The sequence below is a fragment of the Anabas testudineus genome, chromosome 4 (genome assembly GCF_900324465.2).
Source record: "Anabas testudineus chromosome 4, fAnaTes1.2, whole genome shotgun sequence".
NCBI lineage: Eukaryota > Metazoa > Chordata > Actinopteri > Anabantiformes > Anabantidae > Anabas > Anabas testudineus.
The window spans coordinates 14,012,094-14,032,188 of NC_046613.1; the positions used below are offsets into that span (position 1 = coordinate 14,012,094).

The following is a 20,095-nucleotide window of genomic DNA, read 5'->3' on the forward strand; positions in this document are numbered from 1 at the left end:
TCATGAACATAAAAAAAACATTACCTGTTATCTGAAATTATTCTGCCTTCTTAGCTAGGAAATCCTTATGTGGTATGTACCTTTAGATATCTTTTCTTTTAGCATTTTTTAATATTTCTCACACCAAGTCACCCCTTTTTTTTGTCACCCTGCACACTTCATAAATGTATTTGGTAATGAAGATGAAAGAAGTTTAGTGCATTAAATAGCCTATATAAAAATCTGGTTTCTTCATGGAGTCCATGGATTTAATATAGAGAAATTACTAATCTTTCCAATGTTGTCATTCTACGAGTTTTATATGAGAAAGTTTGAAATAATAACATTGACCTAATTAAACATGAATGTAATAAATTAATTAATCACCATCAAAGCGTTTTACGGTCAACAGCCAATCAGCTTGGGCCGTATTTGGTTGCTAGACAACGAGTTGGCCAATTAGCGTGCTGGTTGGTTCGCGTGCAGTAGCGTGTACTGTTATTTGGATCGACGGGACTTAAGGAGCCGCTCGGGAAGCAAGTAGCAGCGGGGATATACATCATAAACATCAACGTCAAGCACAGTAAGTACACGAAAAATGTTATTCACATGTCCGTAAACGTTTTAAACGTGTGCTTTCGTAACCAGCTCAACCCTTTGGCTAAGCTAACGCCGCTCGGCTTCGGTGGGAGAGATTGTTTGGAGGTGGGACGTGACGTGACGTACGGTGACGGTGAAACACCTCTGTTTGGTTTTATTTCAGTGTCAAAATATAACTTTTATACTTAAAACTGCCCCGGACTGCTTTAGGATCATTAATTAACATCTCTCCTGCTCCAGGCTGTTTCACGTTTTGTTCTGTTTGTAGCTGGAGTTTAACACTAACGTTTGCTAAACTAGTGTGACACATGCAGCCTGATACGAGAGCCCTGTATTAAACCCTCTGTTCACTCATTATTAATATGCTTGTGATCCTTTTTAGGTCTGTAGCCTGTGGTGCTGTTGGGTTATACTGGGTTATACATTTAGCCCATTCCTTTAAACCACAAAAATTAGGCTAAATATCAGAAATAGACAAACAAACACAACCACACCACAAATTAGACTTATACATGTGTAATTTATTGTTTTTCATGTTTTCATTTTGGATTTTTTCCTAACAAATTGTCAAATTAATCAAACAAAACAAACAAACAAACAAACAAAAAACAGCCTCATAAACACATACCTCTGTCTTTATTTAAGGAATTAAAAGTTAAGGTTGGTGAGGTTAACACTTGTTGAGTAGTCTAAGTAGGGTCCAGCCTTGTTAAGCTTTATGGTTGAAGGCTTGCCATCTGTCTTGCCAAAGTGATTAAGTATCACTGAAACCAACATGTTGGTCCCTTGATAATAAGTACTAGCCTCCTCATGACTAAAATGTTTAGGGAAAACAAAAGTTAATAACACATCTTTCTCAAGGAGATATTAATAATTTAAATGCTCATGTTCTAATGGGTGCTGTCCAGAGGTGAAGTGTTATAAATTATGCTATAGGTTTTGATTAATATTTATATACACTGTACTATGTTAATTTGTTGATGCAGGCAGTTTCTTATCACAAGAAAAATGATTTTTGTCATGTTTCTCATTAAGTGGCTTTCAAGACAAATCACTACACTGTCTGGGATTAGTCTGATCAGCTGAAGATAAAGCTTTGAGAGATAAGATGCTGGACTGCTCCCAACCTGTAAACTGTTAAACAACCAACCCGAAATGACAATAGTGTGACACAATAAGCATTTAATAATCATTAAAAGCTAACAATCAGACTTTAATTAAATACATATTTTAATAAAGACTTTAAATGAGCTAACGCATGAAGATGAGTACACTCAGTGTACTCGTTGCATAGCTGTCATGAATTAGTTAATGAATTGATCAACATGACTCTGTCATGACTCATATTCTGGTATTTAGGTTGCCTTGTTATTTGCACCTCTCACTGCTGCATGTTTACTTTCCTTACCTTATAGTCTCGACTGTATTGAATGGACGCTGATAATCTGATCTTCTATTTCAGGAGCAGGCTGCGTAGGTGGATCTTGTGGCCAGCTTTGTGTATCCTCCACATGCACAGTATTAGATCCAGACACGTAGCCTGAAGGCTGTACTGCAACAATGCCAGAATCGTCTCTGGGTACGTTTTCTAAGATCACTGCATTGTACCACAAATGAAACATATTAAACAGCTGTTGTACTGTGCACAGGGTGAGACCTACATGCTGCATGCATGACCAAAACATATTTTTAAATGCTGAGAAAGTGTACAAATGTACAAATTAAATTAATTATCATGATTGACTATTACTTTGTGTTGTCACAGTCAGATTAACAGAAGTACAGTTTAGTAGTTATATGCAGGGTTACTGTATAATGATGACCTCTTTCTTGTGCTTTCTGTCAAACCTTGTGAGGAAGGATAAATTGTATTTCCTTTTTAGTACCAAGAGCAACCTAATTTCTTATAAAGTTTATTTTCCTTTACTTGCCTAGCATTAACAAATTAGCACAGGCCTATGTGCTGTATATATTTGACCAACACTTTTTTTCCTCCTGAAGTCAAGGACATTCACAGCAGTGCCGCTGAATGTGGAACATCTCCCTTGAGGCAGTTTAGCCAATCGCTGCCACCGCACAGAAACCCCTACATGCTCGGTACCTTCTGCACAGAGCAAAATGTGCAAGAATGCCTATCACACATCAGTCAGGTTGGTAACTTTATGTGTCTTTGATGTAGTATTACTACAGGTACTGAAGTGTAAATGCAATTTTCTAGTGGTCAAGGACATGTACAGAATGACTCTGAATGGAAATATTTATCATCAAAATAATTCAGAATTTAACTTGATATAAAGGCTTGCTTTATGCCATTTTTGTGTTTAGAAAGTGTACATAAAAATCTACCAATTGAATATAGAGTTTAAATCTAGTCACATTGTGCTGGTTGGAAAAGTTGCTGTAGAAACATATCTTTTGTGTGTTTCTTTTTTTTTTTTGTTTTTGCTGTACTCTTGGTTTTACAGGAGGTGTCATCTCTTGGACTTCCATCAGTGTGGATGGAGTCGACTGGCAGCTCAGAACTAAATGTTGTGGCTGTGCTAAATTGCATGTATGACCTGATTCAGCTGCACCGCAGGGGCCTCCGTACCTTGGAAAACATGGAAGTAGAGCAGTTAAAGTCAAGCAGCAATGTGGATTACCTGCAGTTCAACAGCACCCGACTAAAGGTACAGTAAAATGTATACTCAGTGATTACTTCATATTAATAATATTAATTCGGATCTGTTTTTTCTTTGAGCTGTTCAGTCACTGTGTCCATGTTATTCTGTGATTGTAGGAGCAGCTTGAAATATCCAAAAGAGAAAACACAGGACTCCTCGAGAGAGAACGACAGCTACAGCTGAAAGTGAAAAGTTTGCAAAACTGCCTAAAAAATGAAAAAGAAGAGGTACTGCTTCAGACGAATTTAAATCACTCCACAGGCACGTCGCCTGTCTGTATAAGCATTCAAACAACAATTTAAATGTTAACAACCTGTTCAATTTCCCTTTTGTCAGGTGCAAAAACTTCAGAATGTAATTGCAAGCCGGGCCAGTCAGTACAACCATGAGATGAAAAGAAAGGAAAGAGAATTTAACAAACTGAAAGAGCGTCTGAATCAACTTCTGGTTGACAAAAAGGAGAAGAAACAAGGTTACATTTGCTCTGCTTAATTTTTTACTTTTTAAAGTTAAACTATCGTATATACAGAACAGACATTCTTATTTTGAGTTTGACTCCTAAGTTTCTTAATTTGTTTGTCATTCTTTCATTTTAGCCATTGATGTATTAAACAGCATTGGAAGAGCTGATGGGAAGAGAAGCCTTTGGAAAACTGAAAAGACAGAGGCAAAGTAAGGCGTTCTCGTGGCTTTTCACCAGACAGTCAATATTTAGTTTGAAAATTAAAACACGCAGATTTCACTTTCGTCCTACTTTTTAATCTCATTTTCTGTGTCAGTGTTGTAGCTGGCACAAATAAATTTTTAGCATAGTTGAAGTGTTGAAATTAAACGTGGGTTTGATTGTGATTGTTGAATAAAAACTCTGTTCTTAGGCACGAGGGAGAAATGTATAAGACTCTGCTGAACGACTATGACACCCGGCAGAGGGAGTTGATGGTGGAAAATGCGGAGTTGAGGAAAGTGTTGCAGCAGATGAAGAAAGACATGGCGTCTATTTTAAGTTCCAGGAAACCGACTCTGAAAGGGGAAAAACATGAGGATGGTTGCATACAGGTCAGTTTGTCCTCTTAAAAAGACTTATTATTCATTTATCTTACATATTTCTTAATTTGTTTAACTTTTGAGGTGTGAAACTGGTGTTTCCTCTTAATTCATTCTCGGTAACTTTATCTATTTAAATACAGTGAGGGGAAAAAATTATTTGAACCCCAGCTGATTTTGTAAGTTTGCCCACTAACAAAGAAATGATCAGTCTATAATTTCAATGGTAGGTGTATTTGAACAGTGAGACACAACAATGACAAAAAAAATCCAGAAAAATTCGTTTCAAAAAGAGTTATAAATTAATTTGCATTTCCACGAAGGAAAGAAGTATTTGATCCCTTCGAAAAACGTGCTTTAGTACTTGGTGGCAAAACCTTTGTTGGCAATCACAGAGGTCAGCCGTTTCTTGTAGTTGGCCACAAGGTTTGCACACATCTCAGGGGGGATTTTGGCCCACTCCTCTTTGCAGATCCTCTCCAATGTTTGGCAACTCGAACCTTCAGCTCCCTCCACAGATTTTCTATGGGATTAAGGTCTGGAGACTGACTAGGCCACTCCATGACCTTAATATGCTTCTTCTTGAGCCAGTGATTTGTTGCCTTAGCCGTGTGTTTTGGATCATTGTCATGCTGGAGTACCCAACCACGACCCTTTTCAATGCCCTGACTGAGGGAAGGAGGTTCTCACCCAACATTTGACGGTACATGGCCCCATCCATCCTCCCTTTGATGCGGTGCAATTGTCCTGTCCCCTTGGCAGAAAAACACCCCCAAAGCATAATGTTTCCACCTCCATATTTGACGGTGGGGATGGTGTTTTTGGAGTCATAGGCAGCCTTCCTCCTCCTCCAAACACAGCGAGTTGAGTTGATGCCAAAGAGCTCGATTTTGGTCTTATCTGACCACGACACTTTCACCCAGTCTTCCTCTGAATCAGTCAGATGTTCAGTGGCAAACTTCAAACGGGCCTGTAGATGGGCTTTCTTGAGCAGGGGGACCTTGCGGGCACAGCAGGATTTCAGTCCTTCACGGCGTAGTGTGTTACCAACTGTTTTTTTGGTGACTATGGTCCCAGCTGCCTTGAGATCATTGACAAGTTCCTCCCGAGTGGTTCTTGGCTGATTCCTCACCGTTCTCATTATCATTGAAACTCCACGAGGTGAGATCTTGCATGGAGCTCCAGACCAAGGGAGATTGGCAGTTAATTTATGTTTCTTCCATTTGCGAATAATTGCACCAACTGTTTCCACCTTCTCACCCAGCTGCTTGGCGATGGTCTTGTAGCCCATTCCAGCCTTGTGTAGGTCCACAATCTTGTCCCTGACAACCTTGGACAGCTCTGTGATCTTGGCCATGGTGAAGAGTTTGGAATCTGGATTGATTGATTGCTTCTGTGGACAGGTCTCTTTTATACAGGTAACGAGCTGAGAGGGCTGCCAATGTCAGCTCGTTACCTGTATAAGATCCACCTGGGAGCTAGAGATCTTGCTGACGGATAGGGGATCAAATACTTATTTCCTTCATGGAAATGCAAATTAATTTATAACTCTTTTTGAAACGCATTTTTCTGGATTTTTTTTGTCATTGTTGTGTCTCACTGTTCAAATACACCTACCATTGAAATTATAGCCTGATCATTTCTTTGTTAGTGGGCAAACTTACAAAATCAGCTGGGGTTCAAATAATTTTTTCCCTCACTGTATATGTAAACATTTAATTTACAGCATGAAGGAGTGTTGCATGCAGTGTTTTAGTGTTGCAGTTGAGTTGAATAGCTTACTTTTATCTTTTAACCACTTTTTCACATAATAGAAGTTTTTAGATAATAAGATTTATCAAGCAACACACAACATACAAGAACTGATTTTGAGGACCTATGTGATCACGTAAGCTATTTACATTAAATGCATGCATTAAAGCCATAAATCTCACCTGATTTGGGTACATTTGTCATACTTGTTTGGCAGATACTTTAACACATGAAATGTGTTTTTATTTTCATTTCAGGTTGACTCAGAAGAGGAAGATGAAGTATTTAATTCCAGTAAGGAAAGTGTGGAGTTGTATTGTGTTCATGCCCGTGAGAAGCTCACCAACAGTATTCGTCTCCAGTGGAGAAGACTCAAGAGCCATGTAGAAAGACTGGACAGCCAAGGTGCTGGGGATTTAGATTACTTTCTAAGCCAGAAAAGAAACAAAATGGTTTAAAATTGATGTGGCAAAAGACTCACTTCCTGTTCATATCAACATATTAAAGATGTTTCTAAGCATTTGCATAGTAAAATTGGAGTTTCTGCTTTGTTTGTTCAGCATCTTTGGCACAGATGGGTGAGATCAAAAGCTCTGATGCTGTTCCACGAGAGACACACGAGGAGGAGATGGACAGACTGAAACTGGAGATGCAACAGTGCAAAGACTTCATTCAAACACAACAGCAGCTCCTGCAGGTAACGTGGAAATAAATTTCACTGAGGTTCAAAGTTCCAGTTGCAAAAGATGCATTGCTGAGACAGAGCCATAGTAATTAAAATGTTTTAGACTTTCTTAATTGAGTAGCTTATTCTTATCAGTCTTTACTCTGTCACTACACATTTACTACGGACTGTTTACCCCTTCTAATGTTCATTCTACATTGAACCCTGGTTTATGTGTTTGAAGATATTGATTTCACACAGTACACAGTGGCTCTAGAAAAAAAAAGTGGCTGATCCAGACCATGTTTTTTTGTTGATGCTTGTAGCAGCAGCTAAGCTCTCCGTGTGATGAAGAGACAGCGTCCCTGCTGAGCGACTGCTACATGTTGCAGGAAAAAGAGCGCCTCAGAGAGGATTGGAAGACCCTGGAGGAGCAGAGAAAGATATTTGAGAGGGAGAGAAAGAATTTTACTGAAGCAGCCATAAGATTGAGCCATGAGGTGATTATTAAAAAAAATGTTTTTCAAAGGTTTTTAGAAAAAAATACAATTGAATAAATAGAGCACATCTATCTCTTCTGTGTGTAAAACAGCTAAGTGCCAACATGCTTTTTTAAATCAATGTTTTAACTGTTTTTGATGGGACTTGTGTCTGGTTGTGTCTAACTTGCAGAGGCAAGCCTTCGAGGAAGATCGTGCGATGTGGCTTAAACACCAATTTTTGAACTTAAGTCCATTTGCAGACTCGAAGAAATCCCAGATGTCGAAGTCTAAAAGTGCCTTTCTAATATGTGTGTAATTCCTCCCAAATTCTCTTATGTTCTTTACTCTTCAGTGAATACACAATATAATCACCGTGTGTAGTAATACTGAACAGTTGTATTATAATGAGACAAGATCCAGACATTTAAAACTGCTGACTTCAACTCTATGATTACTGTAGAGCACAAGTTCAGATAACTTCAGTTCACACAGGACCTTTTTAGACATTTGCAAGTGTAACTAAAGCAGCTGCAATACAGTTACAGATTTAGTTTGTTTTCCCATTTGTAGATTTTTATGGTATAGGGATGAAACATTTTTGTAATTTCTGATTTTAATAAATAATATTTTCTCAGCAGCTGAAACAGAGGCAGGGTCGGCTCAAGACACGCTCCTCAAATTCCAATCTGATGCAGCGTCCCCAACACACAAATGTTTCCCTCTCTCATCACAATCCACAATGGACCTGTATCGCACACTTTTAAACAGGTACAATGAATTCATTTACACAGGGTTTACATGACATACGTATTTAATAATTTGTCTTTGACTCTTTGTGAAATGTGATTTCAGCTCAACCAAACCAAAGAGAAACACTGAGAATGTTGAAGGATCAAGTGCATTTTGTAATGGAAATGCCTCAGCTCAGCACATACGGTGGAACGGCAGTGAAGACCACAGCAGTCACACACAGGAAATGAATAGCTCTATATGAAACTCAATGAATTCATCTTTCAAGTCAGGATTTATGTTAATGTGTCTAAATTGTGGTTGTGTGTGATATTTCAGAACCTACACCTTGATGGTGAACGCCAAACAACTTGAAAACAGGTTGTGAAATGATTAAATAGCTTTCAACAGCCAAACAAGAGTTCTGGCTCACAGCATGTGTTTTCTGTATGACTGAGATAAAATGTGTAGTCTAAATGTTTCTTTTTTTATTAGCCTTTTGTTGTATTGTAAAATTATATGATCTATGTATTTATTTTAATATCTGAGTATTGTAAATCATGGTTAACATATTATGGATAACAATTTAGTCTGAGGATTTTTGGCAGCAATGATCAAATTTCTCCACAATGAGAAGTTGCTCATTGGTCAATGCAGAAGTGGATGTTGTCTATACGTTAGTGTTTATATTTTGAACTTTACAGTTATGTTAGCATATTAATGTTGTCAACTGTCATTGAGTTTTAGAATGTAGATTTCATGCTGCCCTTTAACTAAATGCAATAAGAACCTACATTAATCATGGGTCATGGGCGAAAGACTGTATCTGCTACACATTATGAGTGAATAAGACTGAATAACTGAATTAAGACTCCTTGAATGTCAGTGTGAATGTAAAATCCCTTCACCGTGTTTTTATTAATATTTATTTAGTGACCCATGAAAATAATTGTTTCAACAGGAATGTGAAATGATGCATCCTAGACAGTCTTATATTTTTTGAAACATTCATGGAGAACTACTAGGCCATTTCTAACCAGCTTTGGTGACAAGTGTCAACAATAAAACTAGACATAGTAGAGGTAAACCAAATGAAGAAGTATTAATTCAACAGAAATGACTGTTGAAGAAGTGAATACTGTAATAAATTATTTACTTCATCTCCGTCTAGACTGTGTTTTGAAGGTGAACTGTCTTGCGGTACTGGACAAAACTAATACTGACCAATATTTCTTTGTTTATGGAATCATTATTTAAATGTAGCCTTCTTTGTAAATGCAGTTTGTATGGTGTTTTTTTATTTATAATTGCCTATTTCACATATACATTTTGTATTATTTTATTACAGTAACTGTAATATGTTACTGTAATGTCATTTGACCAAGCAGTCCTTATCATCAGTGTTAATTGTGATGGTTTTGAGATGCAGTTTATTTAAAATTAAGTTAAAACATGACAGAACAACGTATTATTAAGCACACTGAGCAGTACAGCTGCAGGCTAAGTGAGCTTCTGCTTTCATCCTCAGGTCCATGCTTTTATCATAGATGCTGCTCAGACTCTCCGTGTGATTCAGGCCAGAATCTGTTGAGGTGACATAAGCACAGCAATTAAATTATGTGTGATTTCTCCACTGATTAAATTTCTATCTCTTACACTACATGTGATTTCTAATGGACTCACCATTAGGTTGGCAGTGGAAGCCAACAGTGACACTGGTGGTCTTCACAGGGAAGCAGCCAGGCAGGCAGCGCAGCACAGGCTCAACAGAGAAGCATCTGGATTTCTGGCCGTGGTTGTTAACCTGTTCCTCCAGCTGCACTGATTCAAGCTTCATACGGCACTCTGTGAGATGAGGGTGTAGATGAGTGAGTTTCCAATGGAAATCTATTGTCCCATTAGTTACAGATGTACTTTAACTGTATGTATGAATTTCAATTCAATTATTGTCCTATATCAAAGTGGGTTTGAGGGTCGTGGGACATTTATATGAGAATGAATCCACAGTGAACTTTGTGTCTCACCTGTGGTGTCCCGGCAGCTCTCAGCTGGCAGAACCCAGGAATGAGCATAACTGACTGCGTCCTTAGTCAAGCGTCCGTTGGGTGTACGATACTCTTGTCTGACTTCCCCATCAGACTTCCCACAGAGTCCACAGGTCTGTCCCTTCATCCAGTCTACAACCTTGACCTTTGCATTGTAAAATCACATATATAACATTATGTATATATATATATGTATACTGTACATATATATTCCTAAATTGTCTATAATTAATGTTGCATTTACCTTCCATGAGTTCTTGTTAAAGTAGACCTCATGAAGACCATGACTCGGAGCATACATGGAGATACCATCACCTTTTGGTCTGATCTGAATTTTAGCTGTAAGAAAAAATATATATTTAGATTTTCTGCAATAGAAATAGATCAATAGATTACATCTTGCTACAACAGCACAACATTTTGATGATGTGAGCAGTGTGTATAGAAACCTGTGGGGTGCTGATATGGTAGGTTGTTAATGGGTATTTCCATTCCATTAACATTTAAAATCACTCCATTGTTCTTCGGGTACAGATCAATATCACTGCAATTGCAGAAATCAAAATTGTATTAAGTTTTGTCAACTTGACAACCATAAAAAACACAGTTTGTTTCCAATTTGTAATAAACACTCACATGTCAGCGATTTTCACATTAATATGGTTCTGCTCAGTGTGATCCTTCTTCAGCAGAACCATGAATTTCATCTCATCGGTGCAATCCTTAGCCAAGATCTGGTAGCAAGAGAGGGGCATCTCATTCTTGTATCTCCTGTTATTGAATGTGGTCAGTGTGTCACTGGCAAAGCTACATTCAGCTGTGAAGAAATAAAATAGATCCTATCTTTAGCACACAGTCACATTTTACAGCCAGTACATTTTTTTATTAAATATTGTCCAACATTACCTGCACCAGCCTTGGAAAACAAGTAGTTGACTCTATCACCAAAGTCATCAAAAGGGTTGAGACCAGTGATTTCATCAAGCGGCAGAGCAATGGGAAGACGCAAACCCAGCTTATAGACAGTGCGCTGTAGAACAGTTAACAAATTATCAAATTATTTATATTATTTGTTTTTATTTTATTTATATATAATTCTGTGAGAATAATATGATTCGTCATACTTTAGGCGTTTTACAAATTAAGTCAAGGGTTCTGTCAGATGGTGCAACTGCAGTAAGTGAGAAGTGCTTGGGGCTGTTCTTGTCCTTTTCTTGAATCATGCCAGCCAGCACAGAAGCAGGAATGTAGTCATACACCCTGTAAAGAAAATTTAGAAATATCAAACATTGTGCAGTATTGTCAATATTGCATGTGACTACCATAAAGACAGCGTATATGAAGTTCCATACAGTTTTGCACAGTGTTTAAGGGCAGATGGTAGCACACTCCAGGCCACTTTGAGACGAGCTGCAGGGCTTTGACCAACAAGACCAGTCTCTCCTGTGATCATTGTGTTGTACTGTTTGCATTCTGCTCCCCAGGCAATTTTGGCCTATCGAGATAAGGCAGATAGTTTAAGGGGTCGTCTTTTTCCTGTTATGTCTAGGATCTGCGATATATGCAAGCCAGTGACTTACTGTGACTTTGTGCTTGCTAAGCAAAAGTCCATCCGCACAGAGCTTCCAGTTGTTATCAGCAGCAAGGGCAGCCAGAATAATCTGAATTCTGTCTGTGGGTTTGTCCAAGTATGCAGCCAGTTGGTATCCTTGCAGCTTGTTGTCAGCTCTGACAGCACGGAAAATGATGGCAGCAGCAGGAGCAGCTTTATCGCCAAGGAATTTGTTCTGTTGGGTGAATTATGGCTAATTTGTGAAAGTACACCACTAACAAATCCCACACTGAGAAGATATGAAGTTTTTTATTCTTCAGTACTTTCAAGATTTACCTGACTGTAGATGGCCTCAAAGCTTGAGGCACTGCTTCTGCTCTTGGAAAGTGATGCTGGGCTGGCTGGAGAAGTGAAAGCCTGCAACAATATCGTATGAAAGCTGAGGATCATCAGCTGTAACACAATCAGTCTGTATAATTGTTTGTGATAAAGCTTTATCTGAGCGTACCTGCATCTTGTGGTTCCTCCGGAACTTGTGGCGATAAATGGATTGCTGTTTCAAGAAATATTTTTGTCAGATACAAGATTTATAATAATATACACGTAATATATCATCAATAAACAGTCTTGATGTGTTTACCTTTGAGAGACGAGCACTGGAGTGAGAGGAACTTGAGCTAGCACTGAAGAGTGATGCAAGGCTGGATGCGGAACTGGACCTGGAAGACCTGCTCACAGATCTGGAGGAGCTGAGTCTGCTGCTTCTACTGCTGCTTCTACTGCTGCTGCTGCTGCTACTGCTGCTGCTGCTGCTACTGCTGCTACTGCTGCTGCTACTACTGCTACTGCTACTACTGCTACTGCTGCTGCTACTACTGCTACTGCTGCTGCTGCTACTGCTGCTGCTGCTACTGCTGCTGCTTCTACTGCTGCTGCTTCTACTGCTTCTGCTGCTGCTGCTTCTGCTGCTTCTACTGCTTGCTGCAGCAGCTACATCAGTGGCCTTGTTGCTGCCATGAGATGAGCAGCTGGATGAAGCAGAAGAGGACCTGGAACAAAGGCTTGAATGTGAGCTTCTGGAGCTAGAAGAGGAGGATAATGTGTTGTTCTTCAGACCAGGAGCAAGGATTTTCTTGAGCTTCCTCAAGACTGGTTTTCCCTCAGGGATTTCTTCTTCACTCAGGTAGATCTTCTTAACGAGCTTCTCTGCTGCCTTTGGTCCGACTTGAATCTCCAGCTCTAGTTTCTCAACGGCTTCACCTTCAACTGAAAGTATCATTAAATAATGTCATTGTAATGCTTGTTTGAAGCTCACTGTGTCTATGAAACTGTTCTTTTCTCAATACTTACTTGCTTTTAAAGAAAGACCAACCGAGTGCCTTCCAGCCAGTTTGTAGAGGGCAACGTTTCTGAGGAAAGCCGCATTTTCAGTGGCAATCTTGACACAGCCTTTCAGTCCTATAGCAGCAGCTTTAACACTGTACTTCTTCTTAAACTGAGCTGCTTTAGGTTTTATAATGGTTGCTGCCTCATCCGGGGAAATAATCTCGGAGGATCTTCGCTATTAAAAGATATACAGTATAAATTATATTAGTGTAAGTTAGTGTAAGCACTATTGCAGTTGTGCATTACAGCTTGTTTAAAACTCACCAAACTATCATCAGCACGAGAAGCAATCTTAGATGTGAGAAGCTCCCTTGACATAGGTGGCCAAACTTTGGCAGGAATGATGGGAGAAATTCTTGCAGCAGCAAGATCCTCAACATTTCTTGCCACAGCAAGTGTCTCAACGCTGTTGAAGCAAGAATTTAATAATGTAGGTGTTAAATATACCCACTTCCTATTGGTTAATTTTAGGGATACACAGTGTTTTAAAAATATGAAACTTACTGTACAGCTACAATTTCTTCGGGCATGGAAACAGGAAAAGCTTCGATCTTAAAGTTGCCTTCGTTGATGTCAAGTCTTGCAGAGATTTTGGCCGGCAGAATGGAGTTGAGCTTAGCTTTTGACAGCAGAGCAGCCTGTAAGAGCGCTGTGTTTACCCCCATCACAGCATATGTGTTCACAGCAATGCTAGAAGGAGATGACATTTGTATGTTACATTTTATGTAACATACAAACATACAATATTTAAAATTTTTAGCAATAGATGTTGTACCTACCTTGGTCTGATTTCAGTCTCAAGCTGTATGTTTGTCTTCAGAAGGTGAGCGAGATGGAAGTTTTCTGACAGAGCTGGTGTTGTGGTGGCCTTGACTAAGAAAACAAAAACCTCATTAGTCACTTCATAAATAACTGGTATAGCTGGGACCTGTAAGCTAAACTGTAGATGTCATTTAGCTCATACTTGCCTTGAACAGCTGCGGCAGCCACACCAGCAGTGTACAGACTGAGCTCCATGGGAAGTCCAGCAGCAGTTGGCATGATGCGTCGCACCTCACTAGCCAGCACAGGCTTTGCATAGTGGAAGGAAGCACCAGCCAGCAGGGCCTCGAGAGCATTCTTACCAAATGCTTGAACAGAGGGTTCAGCGGTGAGCTGAAGGGAAAGAAATTAACATGACTTTTGTGTCCCACAAAATTGTTACTAGCAATCCCTAATGAAATGGGTCCAGAGGTTGACTGTTGTTTGAGTCATACCGCAACAGCGTGGTCAAACCAGGATTTGTCTATGTTGGCAAAGGCAATTTCTTGTCCGAAAAACTTGACATACACAGAAGCCAGAGGACTGCTGTTGGGCAGAGACCTCCAGTCAGAGAGCTGTGGACAGAGGAAACTTACTGACTTATTAACTGTCGACTATATGTCACCATGTGACCTTGTATGATATTCTTTTTATATGATACACAATGGTGTATTTCTTACAGCCTTGATGACACGCTTCATCTTGGTGATCCTGTCAGCACTGTCTGTAACTGCAGAGTTTTTCAGTAGAGCCTCCTGAAGTCCCTCAGTTCTCACTCCAACCTGGAAACATTCAACACATTAAAAAACAAGCGTCAAGGTTACTCATGGAATATCCTGTCAAGGATCTCTTTTCCCTTTACCTCCAGAACATCAGCAGTAGCTCCAACAAGGTAGGCACTCGTCTTAGCCACAATAGATCTAGGAAGAATGGTAGCAGCATCATTGATGTAGAAAGCACTGGCAGCGGCACCAAGCATCAAGAGACCTAAAAAAGGTTTGATCAAATGCAGTTAGTTAATGCTACCAAAAAATCAACCAGATGTGCCATTGGCCTTACTGTTATAGGTGTCCATGTGGATTGCTTTGCTGAAACGTAAGCTCAGTCTGTCCAGCTTGGGGCTCAAGATTTTGACAGCAACGTTGCAAGCTGCAGCACTGTGAGGAAAGGACAAAAGAGCTGAACAAACATGGATCAGATCATGTAAATAGACTTGAATGAATAGGGATCAGAGAGCGCTCTTACACTGACGCGTGAATAATGGCAGTGCTCCTGGTCAGCGACTTCATATGAGAGTAAGTGAAGCTTGCTACCTGCAGATTGTCCTCTCTCTTCACAATATTGGCAAGAGTTGTCACCAGACCCATTGGGGGTCTGGTCTCAAACAGCACAATGCATGCAAGCATACGGAGCTCTGAGTGAAGAGCCTTATCTATGTAGAGCTGAAGAGCCAATTCCTGGATCTAATTTTCAAGAGAAAGAAAACTCAATATGGGCTTCTTTTAAATTAATTGGAATAATTTTAAATATTCTTTAGTCCTGGGGGTTCACCATTCTAGGATCCTTCTTTGCAATGTTTCTCAGGGCCAAGATGGCAACAGCATGGACACTTGTCGCCAGCGATGCACCTGGTGTGCCATGAATAGGCAGGATCTTTGTGATTGATTTAAGGCTGCTGGGATGACCGGCATTACCCAAAACTTTGAGGAGCAAGATGATGTCCTGAGTCTCATCTTTAGCAACTGCTTCTGCAAGAAGTTCCTGGATAGGCTGTGGGAGGAAATGGCTGAATTAAGATCCCCTTTTCTCATAATATTGTGAGGTGGTGAGTACTATGAAAAGAACAAGGTTAATTTACCTTTATAAGTTCAGCAGGACATACAGCCTCCTCAGCACAATGTTTGGATATCATGGTACCGTAGCCAAGGAGGACAATCTCACGCAGAACTGCGTTCTCCTGTATTTTACTGTTGACTGCCAGGGCCTAGAATAGAAAAACAGAAGTGTTTCATACCTACATGCATATTACTGACAATGTTACTGACTAAGGGTTTACCCACCTTGACCAGCTCGATGGCCTCATTGTTTGCAGTTACCATATGAACAGATGTAACCAAAGCCTGAGCTCCTTCAACAACAGTCAGTTCATCAGCCAGGAGTTTGTCCTTGATGAATCTCAAAGCAACATGAGTTCCAATAACAGGGATGGCATCTAAGATCCACTGTCTAAAAGATGAAAATGGGGTGAGTGGCCCTGTGTACATTTTTTTTTTACATATTTCTCAAAAGTTCAAACTCTAAAAGTCACCTATAAGCAGGTTTGGCTTTGTTCAGGCTCCAGAGCATTTCTAAATCTTCAAATTGAGCTACACGGAGGAGCTGAATGAGCTCCAAAAACTTCATGGGTGCATTGTCATAGACCCTCTCCACATTGTAGCTAACCAGATGATTCAGAGTCTCCACAATCTAAGAACATAAGAATGACACCACAATGAAGGAGAGGTCATTAAACACAGTTGAGACACAAGTTTTTCTCCATGACCTTACTGATCTTTTAAATGAGTTTGAGATGATACCTGAGCCTGTGCATTGTTGATCTTGATGAGCTGAATGGGTGTCTGAAGAAGCTCGGTGGAAAACTCGTACTTAAGAGATCCGCGTTGAAGATACTCAGCCTCACTGGGTACAATATTGGTCACTTGTGTTTCAAGGAAGACCAAGGATTGCCTTGAAAGTAATGGCAGCAATGATTAATCTGCAGGCTGGTTAAATCCACACATAAAACATGCTCAGGTTGTATCAACATACTTAGTCTCCATCTGAGCTGCACCGTTCATCTCACTGAAAGGTGAGAACTGGATCAGCTCATTGACGGTTGCCTCCTGGATCAGAGTGCCACTAGCAGCTGGCTTCAAAATGTAGCTGTAAGCTGTAGCTCCTCTTAAGTTCTTTGAATCCTGTTCCGATGAACCACATAGTTGATTGATCAAGCTGAATTTTCTACTTTTACAGATGCATGACATGAAATGGGTTTGACCCTACCTGCTGGCACTTTGCACATTTCTCAAAGTATGCAGTGCCTATGTCCCTCATGATTTTCTCCTGACAGTGGTTCAGATTCCTGGTCTTTGTCAAAAGGATGCGCTCAGCTTTTTCATCCTCAGTGATAGCATAGATGGTTTTGCACACACCCTGAGCTCCGGCCTAAAAGGATATTACCTTGAGAATCAACCTTCCTTTAATGGATTTATAAGCAGTACTGTAGAAGTCTTGACAAACCTCTTGCAACTCATAGACATTCTGTGTCTTTTTGATGTTGAGCTGAAGGACATTCAGGATACCTCTGTAGATGTTCAGCACCATTGTTGAGATTCCTTGAGGGGCAAACATTTTTCCGACAGCACCACCGACATACTCAAACTTGATGGGGGTCGTGAGCTGATTTGCCAGGGCTGAAGTCAGCTTTGCTGCTGGGATTAAAGGATCCTTCGCCCAGACACCACTGTGCTCATAGAGCTCAGGTTCCACAAGCTACATTTTAAGAATATGATTTATTACAGGGCACTTTGCATTGTTAAACGAAAAAAGGTGGTTGCATGCACGTGATTTTGAGCTTTACCTTCAGCATGTATACATTTTGTGCTGCGGCACTGATGAGAACTTTGCTACTGATTTTGAGTCCAGCTTTTGCCACACCTTCCTCTGGCAGGCCACCAAGAAGCAATGCTTCATACTTGTACACATAGGCCTTACCAGCAGCAAATTCAGGAGCTGTGGGGACAGTTGCACTTAGTGAAAGGTTTTGCACTTGACCTCCTGTTATATTTATATAATCACACGCATGGAAAATCATGAAATCGATATTTTTATTATTTCAATAGTTCACTGAGGTAACTGACTATCATATATTGTTTGGAAAAATAAAAACAGGGTATACAGTAACATAATTATCATGTTATCATCTATACATACTAATGTGATAAACTTACCTATGTTATGAGATTCACCTTCTAAAATTAAACTGAAAAGACATGAATAAAAGATCAAGCCATTAATGTTTTAAATGCTTTAAAGCTTTTATCATTTATTATTATGTGGGATCATTATAACAATGTACAGATGTAGTTGACAATTTATTTTTTATCTTTTCAGATAAATCAAATGTATTTCACATTTGATTTACTTTTGACATTTTTAAGTTCCTCCAAAATGTCTAAATCTTTGCATTAAGAAATTTAAAAGAAATGTAATATGACATGACATAAGGCAGTAAATTAAAATATATGAAGCTTTCATTTTTAAAAAACAGGACCACTAGCAATGTAGACCAGTTACTGTGCCATGGGGCATACATACCTGTACCCTTTTTCGCTACAGGTGCCTGATAAGAAAACAAGTAATTTCAATTACATCTCAATCAAAGCATAATTCTCTTTACGTATCTTAAGGTATTTCAAGATTTGACCAATAAAGTAATAGTAAGTAAAATAATGATGAAATAAATTTTCTAAATTAAATGTGAACTGGTATATTGGTAATTCATTTGGTGGTAGTTTTATTTCAAGGAGAACATCAAATACTTTCTTACGTTTAAATAAAAGTAAAGACTTTTAGAAAGCTTTCAAAACTACAGTCGTTTTTCAAATAGTGCTCATACCTGCATTTAGAAAGTAAAACATCTTCACAAATGCAGAAATTGTACTCACCCAAAAGGGCCAAGATTAGGGCAAGCACAACCGCTCTCATGGCTGATGAGGTTGTGAATGTCTGCAGGGACAGGCTCCCTTTTTAATGGACATTTTGTGCTGACAAAGTCCAACAAGGATGTCCTTAAATAGCTGAAACCTGGCATTAGATTAGATTATTTCACCTCTTAGGTTTCAACAAATTTGAGTTTGGATTGGGAGCGTGACAGGGTGTGTATTAGTGAATGAAAAGTTAGGGTCACCCGACCTTGTTCTTGTCAAACAAGCCAAAGCTAAGTATAATGTTTCAATATGTTTACTGTGTCTCACAGTTCATTTTACAAAAATGCATTAAAATATTTACACTATGCCATAATTTTGGAACATTTGTAGTTATTACAAGACAAATAGAAGAGGTAAAAGGAATAGAATATTCCAAAAGTGTTGAAAGACATAAGGAGTAAAACCTTTTCAGCTTTCTAATATAATTTTTTTCTTATTGTATGTTACTCGAGATGCATACGATTTACAGCATTTAAAAATTTAATAATAATTTATTTTTAATTTCATTTAAGAAAAAAACTCAACAATTCATATGCATATGCATGTATATTTATTTGAATTAATTGAATTTTATTGAACTGAATTACTGTGAATGCCTGTGGCATCTCGCCATCATACTGTTGACATGTAGTTTCAAAGTTCATGTAAGAGTGCAACCGGGGCTGTTTGCTCACTTTTGGTGAACGTGACAACTGATGTCATGACATTTCATTATTAAATGACGCCTTTCACTATTTCCCCATTGTTGCCTTGAAACAATAAAAAAAAAAAAAAAACCCAAAAAACACAGAAAGTGTGATTTCCTGCTTGTTAGTATTGATGTGTCTATTTGCTAAAAATGCTCACTGAAGTTTGAGGACAGATGTGGCAGAACTCGAAATAAACTCACAATTGCAAGTAATTGCCACAAAAAGTACTCCGCTACAAGTAGAAGTATCATTTCAAATTTCACATGCTCTAAAATTTGGAGCATGTGAAGTACACGACTTATACACTCACTTAGAGATCATTCAACATGAGTGAAATTTTTTTTACCTAGTTGCAATAAATGGAGCCAACGCACCTTAAATCATTTTAAAATAAGAATTAAATATCTTAGTTAGCCAGCAGTTGTTTTTGTATTATAAAGCTGCATGTGCTTAAGTGTTTAAAGTTGTCCAATATATGTTTTAGGGGTCTGCTATGAAGTTCAAGCATAGAATACCTTCAGCAAAATGTTATATATATATATTTATATATATATTTTTTATGTTTTATGTTGTTTTATTTATTAATTATAATTATATAATTATCAATTATAATAATTATAACAGTAATATAGAAAAGCAAATTGTTCATATACAATAACTTTTAATAACACATTTATGTACAGTATGTATAGTATCTTAATAATAAAATAAATACATTCCACCTAAGTCATCCACATCTTTCTTCTTCTCTCTGTGATAACCTTTTTTTAAGTCACATCTAATTTTGCAGTTAAATAGTTTCCCCCCACTGATAGTTAGGACCTACCTCCCCTTCATTTTATTAACATTAACATGCTGCAGAAAATTGTCTTACTGGCAAATGTCATCTTCTACTTTTACACAGATTTATTTAGGAATATGCTGATTACAAATCAAGTTAAATAAACAGTGCCTCGAAACT

General features: G+C 38.7%; 2 protein-coding genes across 3 annotated transcripts; one reads left to right on the forward strand and one right to left on the reverse strand.

Annotated features, from left to right (window-relative positions):
- The first annotated feature begins 474 nt into the window (after positions 1-474).
- Positions 475-8,975, forward strand: LOC113152179 (afadin- and alpha-actinin-binding protein). 2 transcript variants are annotated; one of them, XM_026345268.1, is made up of 14 exons: positions 475-562; positions 2,042-2,158; positions 2,581-2,729; positions 3,045-3,248; positions 3,359-3,469; positions 3,579-3,714; positions 3,839-3,914; positions 4,118-4,298; positions 6,296-6,443; positions 6,599-6,735; positions 7,029-7,202; positions 7,375-7,492; positions 7,820-7,952; positions 8,037-8,975. In XM_026345268.1, the coding sequence occupies exons 2-14, from the start codon at positions 2,140-2,142 to the stop codon at positions 8,176-8,178; spliced, it is 1,728 nt and encodes a 575-aa protein (XP_026201053.1). In that variant the 5' UTR covers positions 475-562; positions 2,042-2,139; the 3' UTR covers positions 8,179-8,975. The 2 variants fall into 2 exon arrangements, with proteins under 2 accessions (XP_026201053.1, XP_026201055.1); XM_026345270.1 differs by having other exon boundaries at positions 7,823-7,952.
- A 403-nt stretch (positions 8,976-9,378) lies between these two features.
- Positions 9,379-18,443, reverse strand: LOC113152158 (vitellogenin-like). Its single transcript, XM_026345227.1, has 35 exons — positions 18,404-18,443; positions 18,054-18,078; positions 17,687-17,718; positions 17,317-17,468; positions 16,977-17,228; positions 16,740-16,901; positions 16,506-16,654; positions 16,274-16,424; positions 16,006-16,163; positions 15,758-15,923; positions 15,556-15,681; positions 15,249-15,467; positions 14,943-15,160; positions 14,757-14,854; positions 14,560-14,684; positions 14,378-14,479; positions 14,153-14,272; positions 13,865-14,051; positions 13,676-13,769; positions 13,401-13,586; positions 13,161-13,302; positions 12,861-13,071; positions 12,151-12,776; positions 12,019-12,063; positions 11,847-11,927; positions 11,539-11,745; positions 11,311-11,453; positions 11,083-11,218; positions 10,865-10,988; positions 10,595-10,775; positions 10,408-10,502; positions 10,203-10,297; positions 9,938-10,103; positions 9,597-9,758; positions 9,379-9,497 (listed from the first exon to the last, which is right to left on the reverse strand). The coding sequence occupies exons 1-35, from the start codon at positions 18,441-18,443 to the stop codon at positions 9,385-9,387; spliced, it is 5,289 nt and encodes a 1,762-aa protein (XP_026201012.1). The 3' UTR covers positions 9,379-9,384.
- Positions 18,444-20,095: the final 1,652 nt, after the last annotated feature.

Coding starts and splice junctions, on each gene's coding strand:
- LOC113152179 (XM_026345268.1), top strand. Junction 3,715..3,838: donor CAAAAAGGAGAAGAAACAAG/GTTACATTTGCT, acceptor CTTTCATTTTAG/CCATTGATGTATTAAACAGC. Junction 6,736..7,028: donor CACAACAGCAGCTCCTGCAG/GTAACGTGGAAA, acceptor TGATGCTTGTAG/CAGCAGCTAAGCTCTCCGTG.
- LOC113152158 (XM_026345227.1), bottom strand. CDS start 18,443: ATGAGAGCGGTTGTGCTTGCCCTAATCTTGGCCCTTTTGG. Junction 14,273..14,377: donor TGAAGCGTGTCATCAAGGCT/GTAAGAAATACA, acceptor CTCTGTCCACAG/CTCTCTGACTGGAGGTCTCT. Junction 11,454..11,538: donor TTAGCAAGCACAAAGTCACA/GTAAGTCACTGG, acceptor TTATCTCGATAG/GCCAAAATTGCCTGGGGAGC.